This window comes from Anthonomus grandis, chromosome 2 (assembly GCF_022605725.1).
Source record: "Anthonomus grandis grandis chromosome 2, icAntGran1.3, whole genome shotgun sequence".
Taxonomy (NCBI): Eukaryota; Metazoa; Arthropoda; class Insecta; order Coleoptera; family Curculionidae; genus Anthonomus; species Anthonomus grandis.
The window spans coordinates 28,663,240-28,689,125 of NC_065547.1; the positions used below are offsets into that span (position 1 = coordinate 28,663,240).

At 32.2% G+C, this 25,886-nt stretch overlaps 1 protein-coding gene across 1 annotated transcript in view; it reads left to right on the forward strand.

The window, feature by feature from the left end:
* The window catches only part of LOC126750371 (steroidogenic acute regulatory protein-like), an 85,250-nt gene that overhangs the window by 26,990 nt on the left and 32,374 nt on the right, over positions 1–25,886 (forward strand). The window contains exons 3-6 of the mRNA XM_050459978.1: positions 5,958–6,116; positions 6,176–6,229; positions 6,287–6,419; positions 10,431–10,615. Of these exons, the coding sequence (XP_050315935.1) occupies positions 5,958–6,116; positions 6,176–6,229; positions 6,287–6,419; positions 10,431–10,615 (531 nt within the window). The remainder of the gene's footprint in view (positions 1–5,957; positions 6,117–6,175; positions 6,230–6,286; positions 6,420–10,430; positions 10,616–25,886) is intronic.

The following is a 25,886-nucleotide window of genomic DNA, read 5'->3' on the forward strand; positions in this document are numbered from 1 at the left end:
TCTTTTTAAAGAATTTTGTCAACTATTTTGTATAGAAGTACACTATACAACTCCAGGCAATTCATCATCAAATAGTCCAGTCGAAAGATTACATTCAACCTTATTAGAAAAATTAAGAACCTTAAAAATGCAAAATCCTGAAGAAACACCTCAAACTTTAATGACTAGCGCAGTTTTAATTTACAATCAGAGTATACATTCCACGACTGGTCACTCCCCTTTTTCAATTTTGTACGGCCCCTATTTAAACGAACCCAGCCTTGATAACGATCTTACTATATTTGAACAGTACAATGAAAAACGAAAGCAGGAACTTGCCCCTTTTCACGAAGCTGTGTATAAAAAGGCTTATCAAAGACAGACCGAAAATACACAACGACTGAAGAAAAACGCAGAACCACCCCCACAGTTATCAAAAAATCAGACTGTTTATAAGAAAACCACACTCAGAAATAAAATCAACCCGCAATTCATACCGACTAAAGTAACCGAAATAACTGGAAATAAAATAACGGGTGTTTCAAAGAAAAAACCAACTATAACTCATATCCGTAAGTTAAAAAGAATAAGGAAAAATCCAATTTCTTTCCAGCCTCCTGATCCTGACCCTCCAGACCCAGATGAGCCCTTACCAGGCCCTTCAAACTCAAAAACTCCTTAGTAACGGATATATCATTAGAAGAACTACGCAGCACAATAAAAGACATTAAAAACAAATCTTCATCTGGGGCTGATGGTCTAACGCTCAAAATGTTTTCAAATCTCCCGGATATCACTTTAAACCATCTTACCAACTTGATTAATATGTCTCTTCAAATTGGAATCTTTCCAAGCTGCCTTAAGACGGCAATTATTATTCCTTTACATAAAGGGGGCGAGAAGGATCAATGTTCGAACTATCGCCCAATTGCACTTCTCCCAACATTATCGAAGATTATTGAAAGACTGGTAAAGAAACGACTTTTATCCTTTTTGTTTAAATATAAAATTATAACCCCGCATCAGTTCGGATTCTTAAGTAACAAGTGCACCAATGATGCTATGTTGTCCCTCTTTAATAATATATACTCCAGCCTAAACAGCCATCTTTCTACAGCAACAATTTTCTGTGATTTCTCTAAAGCTTTCGACTGTGTAAACCATAATATCCTAATTAATAAATTGCAGCACTATGGAATTAGAGGAACACCTCTCGAGTGGTTCATGTCATACCTGAACAACAGGAATCAGTCTGTTAGGGTTGATTCGATGACGTCTTCAAGCAAGCCAATAGAATGCGGGGTACCTCAGGGCTCAGTTCTAGGCCCTATTTTGTTTCTTCTATTTATAAATGATATTGCTAATCTGGACATAAATGGTAAAATTTGTCTCTTTGCGGACGATACTAGTTTTTCTTGGAGCAACTTAAATATGGTGGCTCTTCGTAGAACCATATCTCGTGACCTAGTCACCATTAAATCGTGGTGCGATTCAAATCTCTTGTGCCTTAACGTCTCAAAAACTAGAGTATTATCATTTAGCGGTGCGTTGCAACCTTTTGTAATAAATAACAACAGAATGGAGGTCGTTGATTCCGTAAAGTTCTTGGGACTGATGGTAGACAACTCTTTAAAATGGGATATCCACATCGATTACTTATCCAAAAAATTAAGTTCTGCATGTTTTGCTCTGAGATCAGTATCCAGGGAGCTAAGTTTGGCAACGGCTATAACAGTTTATTATGCCCTGTTTGAGTCGCACCTCCGATATGCCCTTCCGTTTTGGGGTACGTGTGGTGCGACTCAATTTGAACGCATATTTAAGCTACAAAAGAGAGCTATACGCTATTCATTAAGACTAAATTACAGAACTCACTGCCAGGAATATTTTAAAAAATTTAAAATACTAACTCTTCCTTCCTTATTTATATTTGAATCCGTCTGCCTAATCCGCAAGCACTTATCAGATATGTCAGAAAGGCCATCTCACAATTATCCTCTTAGAAACGCAGAGTACGATCTTTATTTACCAACCCCACGATCAGAACTAGTTAAACGATCCATTCTTTATAATGCAAAAAAAATGCACAATCATCTCCCATTTGAAATCAAATCAATAACAACTTTTTCCAAATTTCGGAAAGCTCTGAAATCATACTTGCTGGAGAGAGCCTTATACACAGTAAACGACTTTTTTTAATTTTTTAATAATTAATGTTATGTAATTTTAAGCACGCGCTTCCTAAACACTGGTAAATTTGTTTATGTTGTTATGATAATGTACATAAATAATATTCGTATATTATATAAACAAATTAGTAGTTTGCTAATAATGTTTTTGTAAACAACTGCCTTTTGCCGACTTTGTATACAAGTGAATGTATATATATTTTATAGATTTTAAGGAAATGTGACCTAAACAATTTATAAAATTGTTAAGTTTTTTGTATGTTTTGTTGTATTTTTTATTTTTATATATTTGTATTTTTTGTTTTGTCTTTGTGTATATTTTGTTTGTATGATTTATTTAAATAATAGCTTTGTCAACAAAATTTTAAATTTTATGATAATAAAGCATTGATTGATTGATTGATTATGTAGAAGATATTTCCCCCACCCTAGTTGTAAGTTATTATCATACGACATATGTCCCCTTTAACATTACTAATATTCAGTCCACCCTGTATATATTATCAAAAAATATTCGTAGTACATATTCTATGATTACGAAAAATAGCAATATATCAATATCCCAATTTTACTACGTTTCAAAGGCATTACAAGATAGTTATGATACGTTTGCAAAGTTAAATTTGTATAAAAATAACTCATTTTACAATAATCGCAATAAACGCGGTTTAATGAACTTTCTGGGAAGCGGCATCAAGTTCGTAACCGGTAACCTCGATAACAACGACTTGGAAACCATTACGCAAAATTTGCATATTTTAAAAGAAAATCAAATGAACTCTATGCAAAAAATCAATGACCTCAGTTCATTGGCAGGAAATATTATGTCTAATTTTAAGAAAAATGTTGTAATAACCAACGAAAACGCAGAGAAATTTAAAGCCGAAATTCAAAACATTTACAGTGAAATTAACCTGCTATTAATGGTACAAAGCCAATATACACAAATTGTAGGTATTAAAGAGTTTTTAGAAAAACTGCTAAGAATAATTTCTTTTGCTCATCTAGGGACTTTAGACCTTGAAATATTGAGTTTTGAAGAAGTTCAAGAAATTTGGCAATATCTTGAAACACATTATCCTAAAAGTGCTCTATGGCCATTAAAGCATTTATCTGAGCTAACCCTAGTATGTAAGACCGGCCTTTTAGTGTTAAGTGATCTGGCAATTCTAGCAATTAAGATTCCTATTTTTGAACAAAAAATGTGTCAATTGAATTTTGTTTACCCTATACCAAATAACGAATCTAAAATTCTTGTTAGTCCAAGCAAATTTTACTGTAGTAAGATATGGTATAGTGAATGTTTAGAAATAAGTTCAAACTGGATGTGCTCTAACCCTATTGCTAGTAACTGTTTACCACCAGCAAACTGTCGCTATGCTATAGCTCAAAACAACTATCAAGTACACACTGTGACTTATAAAAAATGTTTGCTCTTTTGCTCAAAAACGCCAGAAATAATTTATGAAAATTGTTTTCACTTCCAAAAAACCACCCTTCAGGATTGTGCACTTATTTTTAGTCAATGTGATGTCATAATTAGTCAGCAAAAGTATTCTTTAGACTCCAACAATATTTCTTTTATACCCCCAAAAATCGAAAAACTTCAACCCACAAATTTGTCTATAAACTTACAAATTAGACATTTAAAATACCCCAGAAAAATTCAAGAAGATCTTGTAGAGACTTTGCAACCCCTAGCTATTAATTCGCCTTATAATGTGTCGTATTTTATGTTTATGGTTATCTCTCTTGTATTTATATGTATCTTAGCCTTAGTTATTTATCTTTGGCATAAACAGAAACATTTGAAAGCCATCTCGACTAAAGTTCTGGAAAAATTAATCAACGAGGACGTTGATTGCTCTAAGGGTGGAGGAGTAATAGCCGGTAACCAACATTCTTGCTGATATAGCAATTAAGTACTATTTAAGTAAGTGTAGTATAACAATCGATAACATTTTAATATTGTGTCAAAGCTCTGCTGTTCATATTAGATGTTCATTAATTTTAAGTTTTTGGGTTTTTTGTAAATAAAGCTTTTTTAAAAGTAACAACGCCAGGCTGTTATCATTATTCGCGGCTCTTTTAATTACGCCGCCCTTATAACATCATCATCGCCCTTATAACATCATTTTATTACCTGGTCCTGGTACCTATTTATTTATCTATATAGATTATTATTATTATAGCAACGATTCGGGGAACAATGCTCGGTTTTAGTAAACATTGTATTCTGTTGGCGCCTTAATTATAAGTTTTAAATTTTATAAATTTTTGTTATTCATAATATTTTTTTCATTACTTGGCGCTTTTTAATTTTATTTTTCGGATATTTTGCCGCCCCAAATAAGCGCCGCCCGGGTGCGGCGCACCTCTTGCACCCCCGGCACGGCTCGGCCCTGCGCCTCTGCTAAAAAAGTATTTTTTTCTTGTACGTCAGAAAAGCCCCGTGATCCTTAAAACACATCGGCAAATTAAAAAAAAAACCTACATTGGCAGTAAAGCTACTTAATTTTTTTTTTAAGTTGTAACACCCTATAGATCCGATAGTAAGACATTTAGGAAATACAGTTATAAATATGTTTTTTTTAATTTTTTGTTGGAGATTGACCCTATAAATGTCGGTAGTGTTCCTGGACACCCAGTAGACCTTATGAACTTAAAACAGCCTTACTTAATCTGTTTGTAAAACTGAAAATGCTATCCAAAGACAAAAAAAACATAAACAATAAAATAGAAGATAGATATTTGGATACGAATTGCCATGTGAAAGTTTAAGTTCTTAGAAAGCACTCTTAGGACATAGCACCCATAAATACTCTACTACATACTCTAATTTTTTTTCCTGAAACTCGTTTTTGCTATTAAATTTCACCCCTAAAACTTGTTTGAATATTATGTTTAGGCTCTTTGTTAATAGTGATGGAATTCATAGAACATCTAAACTTGTCGATTTATTTCTGAAATGTTGAAGCACAGTTAATTTGCATTACACTATTCCTTAATTATGAGCAAATCAGTATCTAGACACATCCTTTGTTGGTGAACAATATTGCCATGCCAAATAATAGGGAGGCCATCTCCAAACATAGTAACCTTTCCTTCTATGGGTAGCAGAGAAATGTTATTAACATAAGAAATAAATAATAATTCCCCATGACAGATACCACAAAACTCCTGGAGTAGCTTGTAGTTCTTTAGAGAAATAACCACCAAAATTAAACCTGACTCAATAGATAGGATGATGATGTCTCCAACTTCCACAACAATATTTATTAATGTATTCCAAATTGTTTATTGTTCTAAACTTGAAGAGCCAAAACTATCAAAAAAAGTCGTTACTACGTTCACTAATCTCTCAAGAAAATTTAGCTAGGGCAAAGAGGAAACTATTGACTGAAAATTAAATGGTCTGTTTATGGCTGCTGTTTATAATTCCAAATGTTTATATTTTTAAAAGTTTCTTTTTCATTATTTTTAATATTTCGTAAAAATAATAATAAATAAAATAAATATAAGCTGTAATACAAAGTCATCAAAAAATTGTTAAATTTTTTAGCTAGCATTTCAGCATAGATCTGAAATAGCATTGCTTTCTGAGAAATACTAGAAGGAATAAATATTATCTAAGTCATAGATTAAATATGTGATGGGATAAACTCAGTTTTATGCCTGCCTGTCTGAGCTTATCAAAATCTAATAAAATTAATGAATAATAGTACCTCATAATAGATATTAATCATGGCATTATATAATTACAACCCATAATAAAACATTATTTTTTAGTTGGATGGAAAATACATAATAGACGCTTTAAAAGCCCAAATACTCCACTACAATATCCACACCTCTCTGTTTGATATAGTAGCTGTGGCCTTTAGCAGGTTTTTCGTACTGATATTATTTTATGGCATTTGTTATATAAACCACTGGATTATTATCTCTGTAAGTATAAATTTATTATTTGAAAAATGTTATCATTCTAACAAAATAAAATGTTTTAGTTATCTACTGCGTTAAGCTGTGCTTTTTTAATTGTTAAGGTATTTATGTTTGATGTAAGTATCCTTTTTTGTATATATATTTAGTTCTTTGTTAATATTTTTTTGTTTCAGTGGCCGAAATCAACTCAACCTATCTTCGAAGTGCTTCTTATCCTGGTGTCTTTTATTCTGTCATGGGGCGAGGCCTGGTTCTTGGACTTTCGGGTTATTCCGCAAGAAACTAATGCAGATAGGTACCTCATAAGTATGTAGAAAAAACTCTATACAAATTAATTCTAAAATACCTTAGTAGCAAAAAAATTATTCAAAGTTCTGTCAAGGCTGCATAACAGGTGACAAATCAATACAGAAATGCCGACAAATATTTGAGCAGAAAATGTTTAATAATTTTTCAGAAACATACCAGATATCATTTTTGTAAATATAAGACTTTGCACTACTTACAACCCTTAAATGTATATCTTGTTGGAAGTTTCTGCTTTAGAGAAGTCATCTTTATTGATCATAAGATGCCAAGTATTATGACCTATTTTAAAGAAATTAACTATTCATAAACTAACAATTTGATTTTATATCAGCTATTTTATCCTTGATGATTATATTGGACCTTTAAATGCGGTGAATATGTAGCAGCAATCCTTTCCATTCCTTTTCTTTCGTGATCAGAGAGATCAGATTGTAAAGTTTCTAAAAACATTATTGATGTACCAAATTTGAAACAAATATAAAATATAAGAAAACAACGCGAAATACATGAAAAAGTCACTTTTCTATTTTAAATGGAATAATGTATTTTTTATTTTAAATATCATTTAAATCGAATTCATGTCAGTTATGGAGTCTGTTAGCAAAAAAAAATTTTCATTGTTCTACTAATTACTTCTACTATTTTGTTCTAGTAACTAGAATAAAACAAATTTTTACCACCTAATTTTTAATTATTTATCGTCTATTATGCTTCTAACATGTTGCTCAAAATGTATATTATCGATACAACAACTTATTCAAAATTAGATCCAAAATCTAAAACAACTATTCACATGTATCGTAACAGCATTACTTTAGTTTTACAGTATTACTTTAGAGTCTGGTGTTGACTCTGTAAACGATTGAACGATTCTGAGAAAATTACAACGAAATTTCTGTTCTTACATCATACATGTAACCAGATGATATCTCGAAAATAGGATACAGCTTGTGGGGTTGTCTGGAAAGTTATTAGAATGTTGTTAATATTGGTGTTCTTCAGAGCTCTGTCTTTACCTACACTATTTAACTCTCATAATGATAATCAATTGATATTTTTGGAGTTCTCTTAAGGATTCCATCTTGGTACGGGTGAATCTATGTAAACTTCCGCTTAATGTAAAAACCAAAAATTTTCTGCCAATAGCAAAGGCGCACAGGGTTTTATCTGTTAGGGACACTCGGCTAAAAAAAATTATATGGCATGACTACTATAGAATTTTTTGGAATAAACTTGGACTATAAACTACAATGGGATGAACAATATTGATCTAGTTCTTAGTAGAAGACTATCCAAGAATCTGAAATCAAATGCTTCCCATGAAGTCTTGCGAGCTATTAGGTACATTTTGGTCTGTGGATATTCGACAGAGATGCCAAGCATCTTCTTTTTGTTAATCAAGGCTATAAGATGGCAAGGCTATGTTCTTTTAGCACTAGAAATCATATTTGTATTACATACAGGCTTAAAACTCCTTGGACTTCCAAACCCTTTCTTATTCTTGCTTGAAATGAGTTTCGTATCCTCTGTAACATTGTTGGTGTCACAAATAAACAAGCAGAACCAATTCTGTTTTTTTATAACCTCTAGAGTCGTAGGTGTAGTAGCTATTACAATGGGAGTCAAATCTGGCGAACCAGCAGGCTAGGTGGCAGGAGCACCTCGACCAATTTACCTATTTTCAATATTTCAGATAAATAATTACGGATATTTATAGCATAATGGGGTAAAATCTTATAATTTAAATTCGGGTTTACTAATCGAGTTAACTGATTTCTTAAAAAATCTATTTAAATGGAGGTGGAAAAAATCCGGGTTAATAAATCTATCCTCGAAAATACCACACCATACGTTTCAATAGACAAGAGATGTTGATTTGGTACAGTTCTCATCAAGTGAGGATTATTAGCTGCCCAGTAATGTATGTTGTGCCTGTGTGTCTTTTAGAAAAACAAACGACAAAGACTGAATATGGTCTGATTAAAACAAATTGAGTCTTACCTGCCCACAATTACTAAAAGAAGCTTCATCATAAAAAATGACGTTTCCCAAAAAATGGTAACTGTCACGCATTTTCCTTAAAACCCAAGTGAAAAAATTAATGTGATTCTCAAAGTCTTGTCCGTAAAGCTCTTGATGTATTGTAATAAGGATGAAACTTGTACCTATGCAGAATTGCAATTATAATCGACTAGCTGAATGCCCGCGGCGTTGCTCGCGTGAAAATAAAAGAAAAGTCGAAGAAGGCCTCCAATAATAGTAAATGCAACCCACAATACACAAAAATAAAATCCGAAGCCACGGCTCAATGATTGTACATGCAACCCACAATACACAAAAATAAAATTCGAAGCCTCGCCTCATTGATAGTACATGCAACCCACAATTACCATGCCGTTTTTTTTTGAGGTCAAGGGGCGCGATTAATATAATATAATTATTATAAAACCAAGACACAAATAATCTTAAAAATGATTCGTTAGATGCAGAGCGAGCAGAGTCGAGTCACCTCTCGGGTATCAGTCTCGCATGGACCCGCCTTGTTGTTATGTCTACCAAAATATAAATAATAGAGAGGCGCTTTTTCAATCGTATTTATTAATCAGTTTTATGCCGCTATGCGATATTTATCATATCGCTAACGCCCCTTATCGGTCGAATTTCAAAAAGTTCGTTCGTATCCGGGGCCTACATTATAAAAAAACATTGTGGCAGTTAATTTTTTTTTCTTAAGTTGATGCCTGCGACTCGTTGGTGCGGGCAGTCTCCGTTCAAACTCCGAAGCCACGCCCCCTTAGTTCTCGAGGTCACGGGTAACAATTTTTCCATTTTTTACCCCTTATCGGTGGAATTTCGAGAAATCCGTTCTTATCCGGTGCCTACATTATAAAAGGAACCCGCTGGCAAAATTTCACGTTTCTAGCTATTGTAGTTTGGGCTCTGCGATGATGAGTCAGTCAGTCAGGACAAACTATTTTATATATAAAGATGTTATGTTATGACTAATTCGAGCATCTAAAGCAAGCCCCCAGGTACTTGTTTGAGAATTAATAGCTACCGGTCCTAAAACAGCCACTACCTTATTTTCATTTATTTGAGTTTTGATCCGATGTAGTAGACATGATCTCATATGGTCTCAAATCTTTTAAAGACCATATGAGATTTTAGAATATTGGAAAACCTTCCTGTCCACATTTTTTTCAGAATTCCCCCAAAATTACCAACATATCAACTTCTACATTGAAATTCGCTTCCATGCTTTTTCTTTTTAAACAAAGTTAGTTGTCAATAAGCCTCAAAATTTTCATGTGACCTAAATAAAGTTCATATGGTTAAATTATTCGAATTTAATTAAAATATTCCATAATCAGCACAATAATTTGAAACATTTTTTATATTCAATCTTGAACATAAAAAACACATCTTTCCATGCAAAATAAAAAAGTGGTCTTTGAGGGAGGTAAAAGGGCATATTTTAGAAATATGATAAAATGTCCTTCCCCTATACTTATAACGTCACCAAAATTTAATAAAAAAAACAAAAGCGGCCGTTTTTGACATATCGCATTATACCATTTCAATAATAACATCTGGTGTATGCATTTTTTTCTTATTTTGTCATCATCTTTCACCTCCTGAAACGTCTGCATATCAGTAATTAACATCATGTATTATCCTAAAAACGAAATGCTAAGAGCATTCCGGAATAATATTAGACCAATTTCTGGAACTTGTTTACAAAAAATCGATTACGCCCACCCTCAGAACATCATAAAGAGGTTAATAGTAACGTCATTGAACGTCTTTACACGTTATTTTGCTTCTTCGGTAAACAGTACATTTTTGTTATATTTTTTTACCGAAGGTGCAGAATCTAGCAGAAATTATAATTAACCACTATTACTATTACACACCCACTGCAAATTGTTTTTAATTACAATATAAAATTGTCCCTCTGAAGCTAATATATTATATAACATGTTACCCGATTAAAGAAACTCATTTTAGCAAATGCCGAAGCCGAGAGGGCTCCGCTGATCCGAAGCTATGTCCAAGGATTGCCCTCGATGTACACCGAGAGTGTGGGCAATTTTTATTCGCCGATGGCAACACCCGAGGGATCTCACAGAAGTGTAATGGTTCGAGATCTGGATGAACTTGTCATAGAAGCCGCTGTATTGACACAAGAACAGGTAAGAGAAGTATTTACTTTTTAAGAATTAGGCTAGAAACGAGTTATATTAACGAGCACTATTTTACAATGACTCGGATAATTTTATACGACGAGGCGCAGCAAATATGATTATATTGCCCAAGGTTCAACAGATTTATTAGTATTGTAGCGTTTTTATCGTTCTTTAAGGTGTGGAATCATTATAAACTACATATACAATTACTTCTAAGAGTGGTGCATATTCCTATGTTTTAATTACTACAACTTAACAATTAAAACTATATACCCATATTCCAAATATATTGTAATTTCTAATATATCTGCCTCCAGATTTAATAACCACTACTTCCTATTTTTGTGATCTTATTTTTAAGATCGTATACCAGTGCATTATTTGCTTTAGTGTAAATCAAATTCTTCTACTGTGGTTCTGTATAATGTGTACACCTGAATGGTCCCCACTAATTTACTTTAAGTAAACTTAGTTTAAATTTAATGACTTTTAGAGTTACAGTACGACAACAGATTTAGTATACCAATTGATGATGCGTGTTTTGGATTTTGTAATAAATTATTAGAAAGAGCTATTTTTAGAAATGTGTGATTCTGAGAGAATTTAAAGCGTTACTACTAATTACTCCCCAATAACAAATGCCATATCTAGTAATGGACTGTACCGATATGAAAAACGGAGAAATTTTATTTGGACACGTGACATTTTATGAAATAAATGTGAAATAAATATGAAATTATATACATTTTATATTGTATATAATTTCATATTTATTTCATGTTTTGCGATGTTTGATTGTTCTAATCACTGAAACACAAATTGGTAGTTTGCTAAAGATATCTTAAATAATTAAACGTATTAATAGCAAAAACTGCGGTGTGGCATTTTTCGTATCGAGTGTTGCCCTCACGTACCCGAATGATTCTTGTATTCTTGCATACCCAGTAGCATTCTTCTTGGCATGCCTAAAATCAAGTGATGTCTTCTTGAGAAATAAGGGCCCATTCCTATAAAAGATTGTTTTGTAATTCATTTAAAATGGCGGAATAAAATTATTTGAAAAATAAAATCAACATAAGGAACAACATTTTTCAGAATTTTATTAATGCACCTGTCAACAATTAGAGGGCCTCTAGTGAAATTACAGCTCACACTAGTGAAATTACACTCGTAAATGGACCTTCTTGGAGCCTATCCTAGGAGGTTCTTGTGGTCTTCTCTCTACCCTTGCACTACCATTTGGTAACCATAGGCTAAATCTCGACTCATCAGTAAATAAAAGGCGTTCTTATTTATTTTCACCCTAGTGTTCATAATTCCTGGCAAACTGAAGTCGCGTAATATGATGACGTCTAAGAAGCTGGACCTGTCCATTGTCCATGTCTTTCCAAATAACGTGTATAAATACGATGTACAGTGTTATTTGATACGAGATGATAACGTTGAGCAACATAACGCGCACGTCTTTCAATTTTCCTTTATCATTTTTTTCCTGAATCATTTATGCCACGCAAATGAGAATATAAAGGTGATCTTAATCACATATTGGAGTGAATCCTTGGGTTTGTGACGAAGAAATTTGACCAAGAAAAAATACAAGAGAGAAGAACGGGATTGTCCATTAAACCCTTAATTAACCCTAATATAGTATAAACTTGCGCAAAAAGATGCTTCTTCTCAGACGCAATGAATGTAGATTAAAGCAACCTAATTGCTGGAAATGATCAAAACCCCTTACCGGATATATATCATCAGATCTTTAGGCTAAGTACTTAGCAAACCTGTGCTAAACAGATTCAATCAAATCAATATGGCACTGGTAAATTGTATTCCACACGATACATCCTTATTCCAATTTTGAGCTGACAAAGTAGAGAGTTTCTTATTATAAACCTGTATTTATTCATGGCTGAAATCACAACACTACCAATGTGGTATCAAGGTAATTCGGAATCAAAGGTGATGTCAAGATCTGTAATTTGACTAAGCCTGCTCAAAATGGTTTTGTTAATAAATAAATTGTGAAAAAGAAATGGAGATCTTTGATCTTGAGTTTAATCACGCTACACTTCGCCGCATTAAATTGATGCCTAGTAGTCCCATGGTTGGAACCTTTGGTGTGACACTCAAGTTACGAGACAGTGCTACCACTAATCAAAACTCTTTATTTTACTCTCGACGCGTATTTAGCTAACGATGTTAGGATCTTCAGGAGAAGATTAAAACTCACAAAAAGTTCAGCAGTCATTAATATTGTGTCAAAGAATAGCTTTAAGTCATCGGCAAAACCCAGTCTAGGTAGCTAAGTGAGGTAACCAAGCCGTTTATAAACACAATAAATAAGAACGGATGCAGTTTTGAACCTTGAGGTACACGCGAGGTAGCATTAAAGAATTTAGATCTTAAGGCCTCATATTCCACAAACTTAATATGAGGCCTTAAGATCCAAATTTCATCTACCAAGTAGGTACGAATGAAATAAAGTTATTAGCCTGAATGAAAAGCTATAGCAAGTCCTGTTAAAAGCTTTTTAAAAATAGAGATATATAAACTCAATACTGGGCATCATTTGACACACCAATAGGACTAAAAAGGCAAGACAAATTAGTAATAAAAGATCAGCCTCTGAAAAAAGCATACTGATCAATAGAAATGAGACCTTTGATATGGTCGAACAAAGACGGATCCAATCTAAAATATTAAATTCGTTAAATCCGAATATTTTTAAAAAATTGCAAAGTAAGCTTGGCCTGTAGTTGGCTACCCTGTCAGAATCTCCCTTTTTTAATATGGGTGATTTTCGATTATCTTGCATATATCTGAACTTTCAATAGAATTAATTTAAATATGGGAGTCAACGGATTGGCTAGGATACAAATACAATCGTTAATTTTGTTACAAATACATTGCACGCAAGATTAGGAGTTTACTTTTTAGTATTTTCTTTTTCCCATTGTTGATTTCCACATACCACAATTTTGGTTAATATTACATCCACTATCATGAATTTTAATGTCCCTAATATCAACAGATAATCCAGCTCTTGTTCTACAGTGTCACATAAAATGACATTTTTCAATATTAAGTGAAAGCAAACTATAATCTAGTCATTGTTTAATTTTGCTTGGTTTTCTGATATACTTCATCAAATGTATCACTCTTTACAACAAGAGCCGTATCGTCAGCCTAACAAATCACGAACTTTAAAAAATTTGCAGCAATAACATCACGTATGTTAGTATCACCAATTTTCAGAGAGCGCATTATGTTAAATTATTCATATTTTAACATAGTCTGTAGAAATAAACTATCAAGAAATTTGTTTACATTGTTAAAATCTGTATATTAATTTTTACATTTCTTAATTTTAGCCGCTAACTTCTCTCCTACGATGCTAAAAAATATTTATAAAAATGCTCTGATATTCCCCACCAGCTGTTCTATATTATTACAATTCTATAGAATTAAAAAAAAAAGTTATTTGTTTTTTAGTTGGCTTTTGCTATTGGTCATTGGTTTAATAGTATATAAATTAGGTTTTGCATTTTCGATTATTATTTAGAGTTTAAAATGGATTATACTACTTAAGAGAGAGTACATAGTAGACTTAGGGACCCAATTTCGTAAAATAGGATAAGCTGCAAACAAACCTAGAAATCTTAAAAACTGGTAGATCTTGAAGTTCTAGAAGTGGTAGATCATGTGGCAATCGATCCATCATTCGGTGCGCGGAAAGTGAGCGAACTATCAGGGGTTTCATGTAGAATTATCTAGAGGATTAAAAAAACAAAAGTTTCATCGTTACAAAGTCAAACTACTTTAGCAAATAAATTAAGATGATCGAATCATTGGCGATCTAATGATTGAATGATCCTTTTTTCCTGATGGCTTACAGCCAATTGCAAATATTGGTCGCACCACAATCATTTAGAGAAGTACAAACCCAACATCCCAAAAATTAATGCGTTTTTTTCCGGAATTTAACAGAAGAAATGTATCTAGAATTATTGGAAAGTACTGTTGAGCCTTAACTACTACCATTGAAGAAGATAACTGCAATCGGGTACAAATCTGATTTTCTAGTTTATGCGCTTCCATTTTTAATATCTTGAGGTGACACATTGACGCACTATCTTGCTCTTTCCCATGCATAATCCGAACTAGGCAGTAGCTACCAGGTCGATCTTAATCTAGAGTAACTAGTGTACATACCGGTTAGTTGGGTATGGACGCTTTCGCATGGGTAAGACTTTGTAAACTGTCCGATTATTGTTTAGATTTGTCTTATGTTTTGTAGCAGGAACCACCATCATTTTTGGAATAAGGTTGCCCAAGGTGAGCGCCACGCTTGTATGTACTTATTTTCAACACAAATGACGAGAGAGTAACTTGTTTGAATGATTCATCCTTGTTGGTGGCTTGGCCATAGGTACATATATAAATGATCCTAGTATCTGCCAGCAAAGTTCGGATACATCCCGATTATTAAAAGTAAAATAAAGAAGATAAGTTCTTTGGGCATCTTTTCTTTTGGCCCCTAGAATGTAGTGTAATTACTAAAAACAAGTAGAAACTCACGTATTATGTCCATCTATATTTTTTTTAAATGCTACCTAAAAAATAAATATAGCACAGGTTCTACATTATTTTCAAGAAGGTATTGGTGCTAAGGCCTAGTCTAGCTTGTTACATTAACTTTTCAATTTTGGAATGAAAAGAGAATGTGATTGATGTGATAAAAAGAGAATGTGATGCAAACCGAATTTTATAACTCAATAACTTTATAGCAAAAAGTTATAATAAAACTAATAACTTAAGCTTAAAACTAGAAATAATCATTTCAGTTTTTTTTATTTGTGGGCAGATACTAAGAGAATTTTAACAAAGAGAAAAGAAAGAAACAACGAGAAGATGGGGTCGCAAGAGTCAGAGGCTAATTTCGGAAAGAAAAAGCAAGAGTCTGTAGAGCCAAAATAATAAAATTCATTTATGTTTAAAATTCAGTATGTTTATAATAGCATTTTTTGGGTGTCCTTTTTTGTTTTTTTTTTAGGATTTCAGTGGCAGTTTGTGCAACCTGTTTGGTTTGATATTTATTGTATATTCTTTCTATATCAGGTTTTTAAGCTCCTTAGAATATTTTTTTTTCATATAATTGGTAAATTAATTTGGTTGAATTTGATTTGATTTGGTTGATTGATGATGAATTTGGTTTAAGGATGTAGCATAACTGCTATTCCAAGCTAGGTCTCCATACTGAATTAGTTACTCACCAGTTTTAAAATGTATTATGTTAATATACAGTTTCAATACCAAAAATTCGAACAAACTTTATAATTTTCACAACTAAATCACGAGGATACAAGATATAATTTTGTCACTCGCATATCTAGCCTTATCAATTTAATAATTATAAATCAAAATATGCATTGTATAAAATTAGGAACATTGGCTGTACCTCAGAGTATTACTGACCAGAACTTGATTTTCACAGAACTTAATATTCCCAAAGTTAAATGCTATAAAAGAACTATCAATAATAAAAACAACAGAAATATAAAAAAATAAAATGCTTTTAAATACGTTTATTAGTGATAGTCGGATGCTCCCTTGGGAATAGTTTTTTTGTAAGTGATAATATTAAGGCAAAAATACATATTTTAAATTCTAAACTTGACTCAAGTATAAAACAAACATGCCTTTGTAAAAACTAAAGTTGTTAACGAAAAACTAAAAAACTAAGTAGGTTCCGACATTCTAAGGGTTACGAGAAAGGGTTCACCAGATATTTTTGAAAACAATGTTAGATGCACATCTACAATATTATACAGGGTACTGCAACAGTTCGCCGATCTTCCACAAACCCTAGAAAAAGGGTTAACATTTTCTAACCTCTTAAAAATTTTTTGGGGCGTGATAGCGCATATCTAGAAAATATTTTTAAATATACGGGGTGTTTCAAAAAAGTGTGGCGATATAAGCAGCATTTTTTTTAATGAAGTACCATTATTTTTATTTCGTATTTGGGATCACCTTAGGCTACTTAATATATGCTTTAAATATGGCTACTTTGTCATGCGCGGTTTGACCGCAATTATTTTTTTTGCAAAAAAATTTGAAAAATCACTACATTATTTTATTTCATCTTGACATCAGAAATGTTAATTTAATATCATTATCAGGTTAAATTTGGATTTTAGAAGAATGGAGGATTACTTTGACTTAAATGGTTCTTTCTGTCATATACAGGATGTTCGTAGTTACCATTCAAATTTTAAGAATTTAAAAGATTCATTGCTCGCTTTTTGCAAATGGAACACGTTGTATATTTTTTATGCATTTAATGAAGAATGAATAAATGACATTTTTTTTATTATGTAAACATATTAGCTATCTATAGACTGACGCACTATTGCAGGATCCTGTATAGCGAGTTATGGAATTTTACCAAAGATACCATAATTCAGGAAAAGATAACATACTTTAATACTTTTTCCTAGAGTAAAGAAATACTGCATCAAAACTTTAGGTTAACTTATAATAAAATCAATCACACATTCCGGAAAATATTAGTAATGGCTTTAAAATACACAATTTTTTTCGGAAACAGATAATAAACCAAACATTGTATCACAAGAACCTATTGAGTTTTATAAAACCAATAGACTAAATAATCGCCTTACAGAATTAAACTTCAAATTAATTGATCAAGAAAACTTAAATATATTTAAAATAAATTCAGTGTGCTGTTGGTGAACATGGATTGTCAATAAGGGATGTTAAATTGTACCTGCCTTTCTGCTCAGATGCACTAATAAACATAATTAATTCTTGCATTCTAGATTCATATTTTCCAACTTTTTGGAAAAGAGTAAATATTTTACCATTAGTAAAAGTTTCTAAGCCAAAAGAATTGAAGGATTTAAGGCCGATTAGTATGCGTCCTGTGTTGTCAAAAATGTTTGAAAAGCATATTGCTTTTGCTTGCTCAAAAATCTGCATTTAACTATTACAAAAGGGTGTTCCGTTAAACAAGTATAACGTCAGAGAATCCGAAGAAAAATTAACTGCTGACATAGAAAGAATTCAAATTTTTACCTATTCAAAAAATCATAATTTGGATTTAAACACATCAAAATCGAAAATTCTTATTATGAAAAGGGTAGGCGTATTAGAGAATATATTGAAGATCTACTTCACGTTTCAATTAATAATAATAATAATATTCCGATAGTGCCAAATGCAAAAAAAGTAGGCATTATAGTTAATAGTGATATATCGTTTGAGCCTATTATTAAAAAATTATCTTTAGCTTATTTTAAATAGAGATCAATCTCCTTATCTTAGAAAGCAATTTAGAAATGTATCTAGAATTCATTTAGATTTTCAGCGTTTGGGGAATAATCAGTGCTTTAATAATTTTTAAATTTAACAAATATATTAAAAGCATGTTGCTTAAACACAGGAATGTATTTTACATAATGCCTATATGATAGATAAATAGCCTTAATTGGCAATCTGTATATTTACTTGATGTCGATTGAATGCTTGCATAATTGTTGTCTCTTTTTCCCTTTGGTTTCCGTTTTTAAAAATATATGGGTATAATAAATTGTATACTTACTTAATATAGTGCTCTCTTCTCTTCTGTATTTATCGGCTTTTGCTTTATGGCAGTTTCTTTTATTTAACTTTTGTATCTAAATTCTATATTTTGTTTATAGTCTTTATCTAAAATGTCTCACTTAGATTAAGCTCAAGTTTTTTAGTATAAGTTAGTATTATTTTGTTTTACAGGAGTCTTTTACATTGGACTTGCTTTTAAGTAGATCTACTGCTATCGGTTTCGTAATTACGAAAGGGTCCTATTTTGTCATTAATTAGTAACCATCTTTCTCTAATGCTGAATTTTTCCGTATTGTATTTTTTTTTTGTGACAAAAAAATTATTTAATTTTGATATGTTTTGAATAAGTTTATACCCACGTACTTCAACCCTCAAACTTTGCCAATTTTTACATTGATGTATAGCTACATCCTTAAAAATTGATCTCGTTCTCTCGTCAATAAAAAAGCAGATATAGTCAAAATCGCTCTTATCGTGCGGGTGTATAGGATTATCAACGACAAACTTTTGTAGTTACGTTTCATTTCAATTTGCGTAACGTTTTTTTAACTACAACGCGTCAGATAAACGAAACAGATATATGCAGCGTTAATGTATCAAAAGAAGATAAAATGATAAATGTCAGTGGTTCTAAAACAATTACTTTCATAACAAACATGCCTGTCTCGTTTCGATTGACGGATGACATTATTTGTCACAAGATAATTTAAATTTCAAATTATGGAAAAGAAAAAGCCTTTTTGTGGATTTCTAAATCCTCAAGCCAAAAAAATGGTACTTAATGTTATTAATTACTTCGAGAACGAAAAAGAAAATCAAGAGTTGCCTAAGAATGTACAAGAAGAAGTAGCTAAAGCGCTTGGAATTAGTTTAAGAATGGTGCAAAAAAAAGGGTTGTATATGAAAACAAGAACAATCTTATTCCCAAGAAGGAAAAAAAGTGTAAAAGGAAAAAGCCGAAGACTGAAGATTTAAGTGAATATGTAAAAATGGAAGTAAGGGATAGGATTTATGAACTATATAGGCTAAAAACAAATATAACGCTGCCATTTCTGAGGGATGTTTTAAAGCAAGGCGGCACTTTGGGAATTGGATTTTCTGCTTTATCAAAATTAATTAAAAGCGTAGGTTTTCGCTATATAAAAGACTGCAATAGAAGATATTTGTGTGAACTACCAAATATTGTGAGCCAACGAATAGGATTTTTAAGACAATATACACAAAATGAAAAATCAAAGTTAAGGAAAGTGGTATTCTTAGATGAAACTTGGATATTTTCAAACGGGAGTGGAATAAAATCTTGGCAAGATGAATCTGTGAAAAGCGTGAAAAGAAAAAAAGGATGTGGTCAGGGAAAACGATTTATTATTTTACATGCCGGGTCTTCAACGGGATTCGTTCCAGTGCAAGTTTAATTTTTTCTTTTAAGTCTAAAAGTATGGATTATCATGACAATATGAATTGCGAAATGTTTGAAAAATGGTTAAAGGAACAGTTAATACCGAACTTTCAAGAACCTTCCTTAATAGTATTAGACAATGCGTCGTATCATTCAAGAATTTTGAATAAACAACCAAATGGAAGTTGGAGAAAAAGCGAAATCTATGAATGGTTAGAAAAAGAAAATCAGAATCCCTTGCCATATATGCTAAAATCCGAACTTCTTTCAATTGCAAAATCGCTGAAAAGACCAAAAATATATGCTGTAACCGAAATAGTACGGGAATATGGCCATGAAGTTGTAAGATTGCCACCATACCATTGTCAGTTTAATGCCATTGAGCTTATATGGGCAGGGTCAAAATCTTATTATGAGAAGCATGTGGGGGATGCTGGGCTTAGATCTGACCAGGTTGAAGCTGTTTGGAATGAGGCATTGAATCACATCACAAAGGAGTATTGGCGGAAATCAGTGGATCACACAGAAAACATTATTAGAACCTGGTGGAAGAGAGAAAAAGTACTCGATATCCAAGTTGAACCATTGATCATTGCTCCATTTGAAAAAGATTCGGAAAATGACGAAGAGTTTTCCGACTCTGTTAGTGATAATGATAGTTATAATTAGTTTCTTTTTTTAGTCAAATTTGTTTTATTTTTACACATTCACTTAAATCTTCAGTCTTCGGCTTCTTTCTTTTACACTTTGTTTCCTGCTTGGAAATAAGATTGTTCTTGTTTTCATATACAACCTTTTGCACCATTCTTAAACTAATTCCAGGCGCTTTAGCTACTTCTTCTTGTCATTCTAGGCAATCCCTTATTTTCTTTTTCATTATTAAAATAATTAGTTTTCTTTTTGCATTTCGTTTATTATTTAGGTATGATTAAAAAGTACAAACTTTTTTTTTTAAACAAAGCTAAGTAAATAAATTGATGAATGCGCTGGGAGATAGATATGCCCGGCGCATTCTCCATTTTTTTAATAGTTAGTTTCAATCTTTTTTTACCTTGTAATGTGTAAATAAATAAATATTCATAAGAAAACGACATTTTAAAGAACTGCCGTAGCTCCCCTCGTATTTATCTTTTTAAAAAAAGCTAAGTAAATAAATTGGTGAATGCCCTGGGAGATAGAAATGCCCGCCGGATTCACCAGTTTTTTTTTAGTTATTTTTTATCTTTTTTTGACTTTTAACTGATATAAAAGAAAAGATAACACAACTTTTTTAATTTTCTGTGTATCAACGTATAGATTGCGTCGAACGACAAATAATAAATCATAAAATTAAAATGTCATTTTAAAAGTGAGATTGTAACATGAACTTGCCTTTAAACAAAGAAAGTAGTTTTCTGGTCTCTGACTGCACTGCATCACACACAATACAAATTAATTGTTTGTCATTATACCAAAATGTATAGTTTCCCAATAATTATTACAAAAAAAAACACAATCACACATAAGCAAAGAAGAAGACAAGATCAAATAATCATTAAAAATTAGACGCTGTGCCCTGAAATCGACAAATTAGTATGTTATGCACATACATAGGGTCATGCTAAATCGTATACTAATTTCTCAAATATTTAGGTAACAACCATTTTTAAATGAAATACGTACAATTTTAATGAAAGGCTAGGGAGGCATTTTTGCTCTCATAAAAAAATATAAAATGCTTAGATTTAGATATTATTGCGTAAAGAAAAATTGAGAATTCCGTCTATTTCGGACAATTTTTCAAAAAAGAAAAGTAAATATTATGTCTGTCAACTTAGCAGAGTATCGGGGATTCTAGGCATATACCGATGAGGCGTATACCCAACGGGCTATATACTTATGGGCTTTTTCACGTCATGAAAGGAAATAACCAACGTATGTTTTACATGTCGAATCTCGGATACGTAGTATTTCGCAGACATTTTTACGGCGTTAAAGGCATCACGTCAGTTAATAATTATGATCTAAGGTGTATACGCGGTTTTAATATGTCACATGACGGCGTTCAATGTATTGTCAAACTCTCAAGGAAATAACATTTTGGCAGCCACTGATTTTTCAATTTGATTCATATTACGTGGTGACCTTTGAACCCGCACGATAAGAGTGAAGGCGACTATATTTGTTTTTTTTACATTTAGGGCTAAGAACGTTTAGCTATTTTCTCACCTCTTCCTCTCTTGTCATTGGCAAACGATCCACCACACTCTACAATACGTTACTCATTGATTTCTATCTATTACATTATTTTATCTTCTACATACCACAACGTAGCATCTTGGATCCATTGTTTTATACAATATACACATGGCAAATAACAAAAAAGATTTTTGTAATTATTATATGAAGCTTTTTAAAATTAGACTAGTTTTATTTTTATTTGCTTTGAGTCTAAATGTTCTGCCAGAACCATTTTGTTTTTTGAGCATATTAATATTTTGGATTTAATGCTCCTTTTGTGTTCTGATATTCTGGTTTTTAAATAACGCCCTGTTGGACCTAGACACCTCAAGAATTAAGCAAGACATTTTATAAACAAAAACGAGGTAATTTGACGTAAACGTTTTTTTCAGTAGTACTAGTTAAATTGAAAGGAAATATTAATGTTCGGATTTATACTTCTACAACTAATTTTTATGTAAGTACAGGGTGTCCCATTTTCATGCGTTTTATGGGGTATCTCGCTTATGCGTACAGATAGAAACTTGCGGCACAGATGTAAATAGCTCCGCGGTGCTATTTACATCTGTGCTTGCGGTTTTCGCGACAGTTTGCTACTTTCTTGTGAAACTTAATATGCCGTTGTAAAAACTTTGACAGCTGTCATAGTTTTTAATCTAGAGGGTCTTTTTAAAAATTTTAGATTTTCCAACACTCCTCGTATCTTTGTTACTTTATAACATATTGAAATACTTTATAAAATGGTTTTGATAGGATTTTTTCCGTAAAATTTGATTCCGGCATCCATTTTTTTGTAAGGTTTTTTATTTTTGAGAAGAAAAAATAGTTTTCTTGAATGGAACACTCTGTATATTTATAGACCCTTAAATTGGTCGTATTTTACCCTTTTCAAATATACATAACACTATGCACTTTTTTTCAAAAATAAGCAAATAAATAACGATTTTATAAATTTAAATACAAATTTTGATATAGTAAGCCATGAATTAATAATAAAATTTATAAAAATTAGGTGCTTATAATCGTAATTATACCGATTTGTATTAAATATATCTAATTCTATATAAAAAAGAAGAAAACTTGTAACTTAGAATAAAACATTAAATAAATTAACAATAATTATTAAGGAAATGCCGCTACATACAGTGGTGGCAAAGTATGGAAACTTTAAACTTGTTCAAAAAATGCAGAAAATATTGCAATGCGAAAACTCTCAAAAATATAAATAAACAGCTTATCAGCAAATAAAGAAATTCCATTGGAGGTAAAGCAAAAGAAAGTTGTTTATTAGTTTTGATGAAAGAGGAGTTATTTCTCTGTGGCCAAATGTGTGGAAACCTTTAATAAAATCATAATAATTGCTTACTACAAGCTGTTTAACGGTACGATTTTGTTTGAGTGAAGACATGCATCATGCCTAAGTGTAAATACTTATCTAGTGATTTAAAAAGTAAAATAGTTGAACTATACCAGTAGGGTTATAAACAAATTGAAATAAGTAAAAATTTAAACATTTTAAAAGGCACTGTTTCAAAAATAATTAAAAAATTTGAAGAGAGAGGAAATGTTTTGGTAGCCCATAAGCAAGGAAGACCAAGAAAGTTGTCCAAAAGGGCTATGAAGGTAATGATAAGAATATCGACGAACGACCCAAAGAAAACTTCTATAGATATTTCTGGAGAAATGAGTGAAATGGGGATTTCTGTGTCTGCTCGCACGGTGAGAAGGCTAAATGAAGTGGGGCTTTTTGGAAGAGTTGCTGTAAAGAAACCATTAATATCAAAGAAAAATAAAAAGGATCGCTTGAAATTTGCACGAGATCCTCTTACCTGGTCTCACCAAAATTGGAATACTGTATTGTTTAGTGACGAAAGTAAGTTTCAATTATTTGGGAGTGACGGGAGACGTTATGTCCAGCGACCAAAAGGTACAAGGTACAGCCACAAATACTAAATGCCTACGGTAAAACATGGTGGTGGAAGTGTAATGGTGTGGGGTTGTTTCTCCCGATCAGGTGTTGGCCCCCTGGCTAAAATTGAAGGAATAACGGAGCGTTTTCTATACAAAGACATATTGGAGAACAACATGTTGCCTTATGCTGAGGAGGAAATGCCATTGAGATGGTTGTTTCAGCAAGACAACGACCCTAAACACAAGTCCCAATTTGTGAAAAACTGGTTAAATGAACAGAGCATTGCTTTAATGGATTGGCCTTCACAGTCCCCAGATCTGAATCCCATAGAGAATTTATGGGATCATTTGGGCAGGAAGACACTCAACCCAAGTCTGGCTGACGTTCTCTTGGAAAAATGTTATGCGGATTTTCTTGTGAATTATGTCTATTTAAAATTCCACTACTTGAGAAAAATGCCTCGTCCGAGATAACTTGTCTCTCAAAATTTCTGGTACGGCACCGGTCTACGAACCAATGACAAAATTAAAGGGGTCTTTGGGCATCGCCAGGACGTAAATTGTCAACGACAACTTTGTACTCTCGATTTTTAAATTCCTACATCACGCTCTTTTTTCTACAAGAGTTTTCCGGATTTACAGCAACACTTTCTAGCACGTTAATAGTGTCTTCTTCAATTTGTAGGTCTTGGTTTTTTAAATGAACCATGTATTAAATTGTTTTTATTTTGATTAAATAATCTTGTATTAGGCTGATGCTTTTCTGGATATCTATATTATAAAAAATAATAGAATTAGAATTACTTCACGAAATTCTAAATTAAAAAATAAAATCTTACGTCTGGAAGTAAAGTCTGTTTCTTGCATAATGCCACTTAATTATGGCTATGTTTTCGTCGATTGAATAATTCATACTTGTTTTCAAATATCGACTGTCACTGATTTATTGACACTTTTCCTCACGTCAGTGACAATATTCATTTTACTGGTACCCGTTTAATTTTACCTGAACCGAAAAATTTGCTAATTTTGCAATTACATTTAATAAAATAATTCAAGATTCGCTTATTACAATTTTTTTTACTTAATAACTTTGCACAAGGGTTTGCCAGATTGGTCTCTTCAAAAAGTTATCTTACATTTTTTCTATAAAATGTACAGGGAAGCCAATAATTGACCCCCTTAAAATTTACATGGGTTTTCCTATGTTCCGCTCGGCGACGCACCACCCGGTATATGAAAAATCGTCAATTTTGTTAAATGCCGAAATTTTCTCCCTTTTGTAAACAGAATCGTATATCATATATGTATATTCTACAGTTTAATAAATATACCTTGACAATATACGGTTGATAAATATACCAAAACCAAAAATTTACTAAATATATATTTATCGATAATATTATGATGTGTTGCTTGGGATATACAAATTAATGCAGAAAGCTGATGTTTTCAACACTATCCAGTCGACTTTTATGAGTTATTATGGGTGACAAGACCGCTACAAAAATGAAACTAAATAATGGCCTTCCACAAGGGTTGGTGCTTGCTTTCCTGGTATTTAGTCTTTACATAACAGACATGCCAGGAACTACATCAAAGAAGTTCGGTTACGCGGATGACTGGGCGCTAGCTACAAGCCATTCACATGAAATTTAAGATAATTGAGCAAATTCTAACTAACGACTTGCTCTGTTCTAAGTCAAATTTTGCAGCTTAGCTAATTGCTCTAGCTGCTTTTATGCAGCATTCTTTTTGTGAATGCGGGGAAATATAAGCCAGTGTTTTTTTTCAATATTGATAGCATCTTCATGCTGAAAGTATGGATTTATTGGGGAGGATTTTTTTTGAAATTAGGATAGCTGTAAGATGGGGAGATATAGATAGGGGTGGGGTTTTGATATAGTTTGGACTAGACTCTGTCCCCCAATGAGTGTGCGATGGTGTTCTAATCTAATATGTTGCCATAAGGACCCATTTTTCTTGATTTTGTTAAGAAAATTTTTATTTTATTTTCAATGTCTTTTAAGTTTTCTTTGAATTTTATAAGTTTTTTGTTTATGAATTCTTTAATAGTTTCTATTTTAAGATCTGCGTGTAGGTCTTCTGCTCTAATAAGGC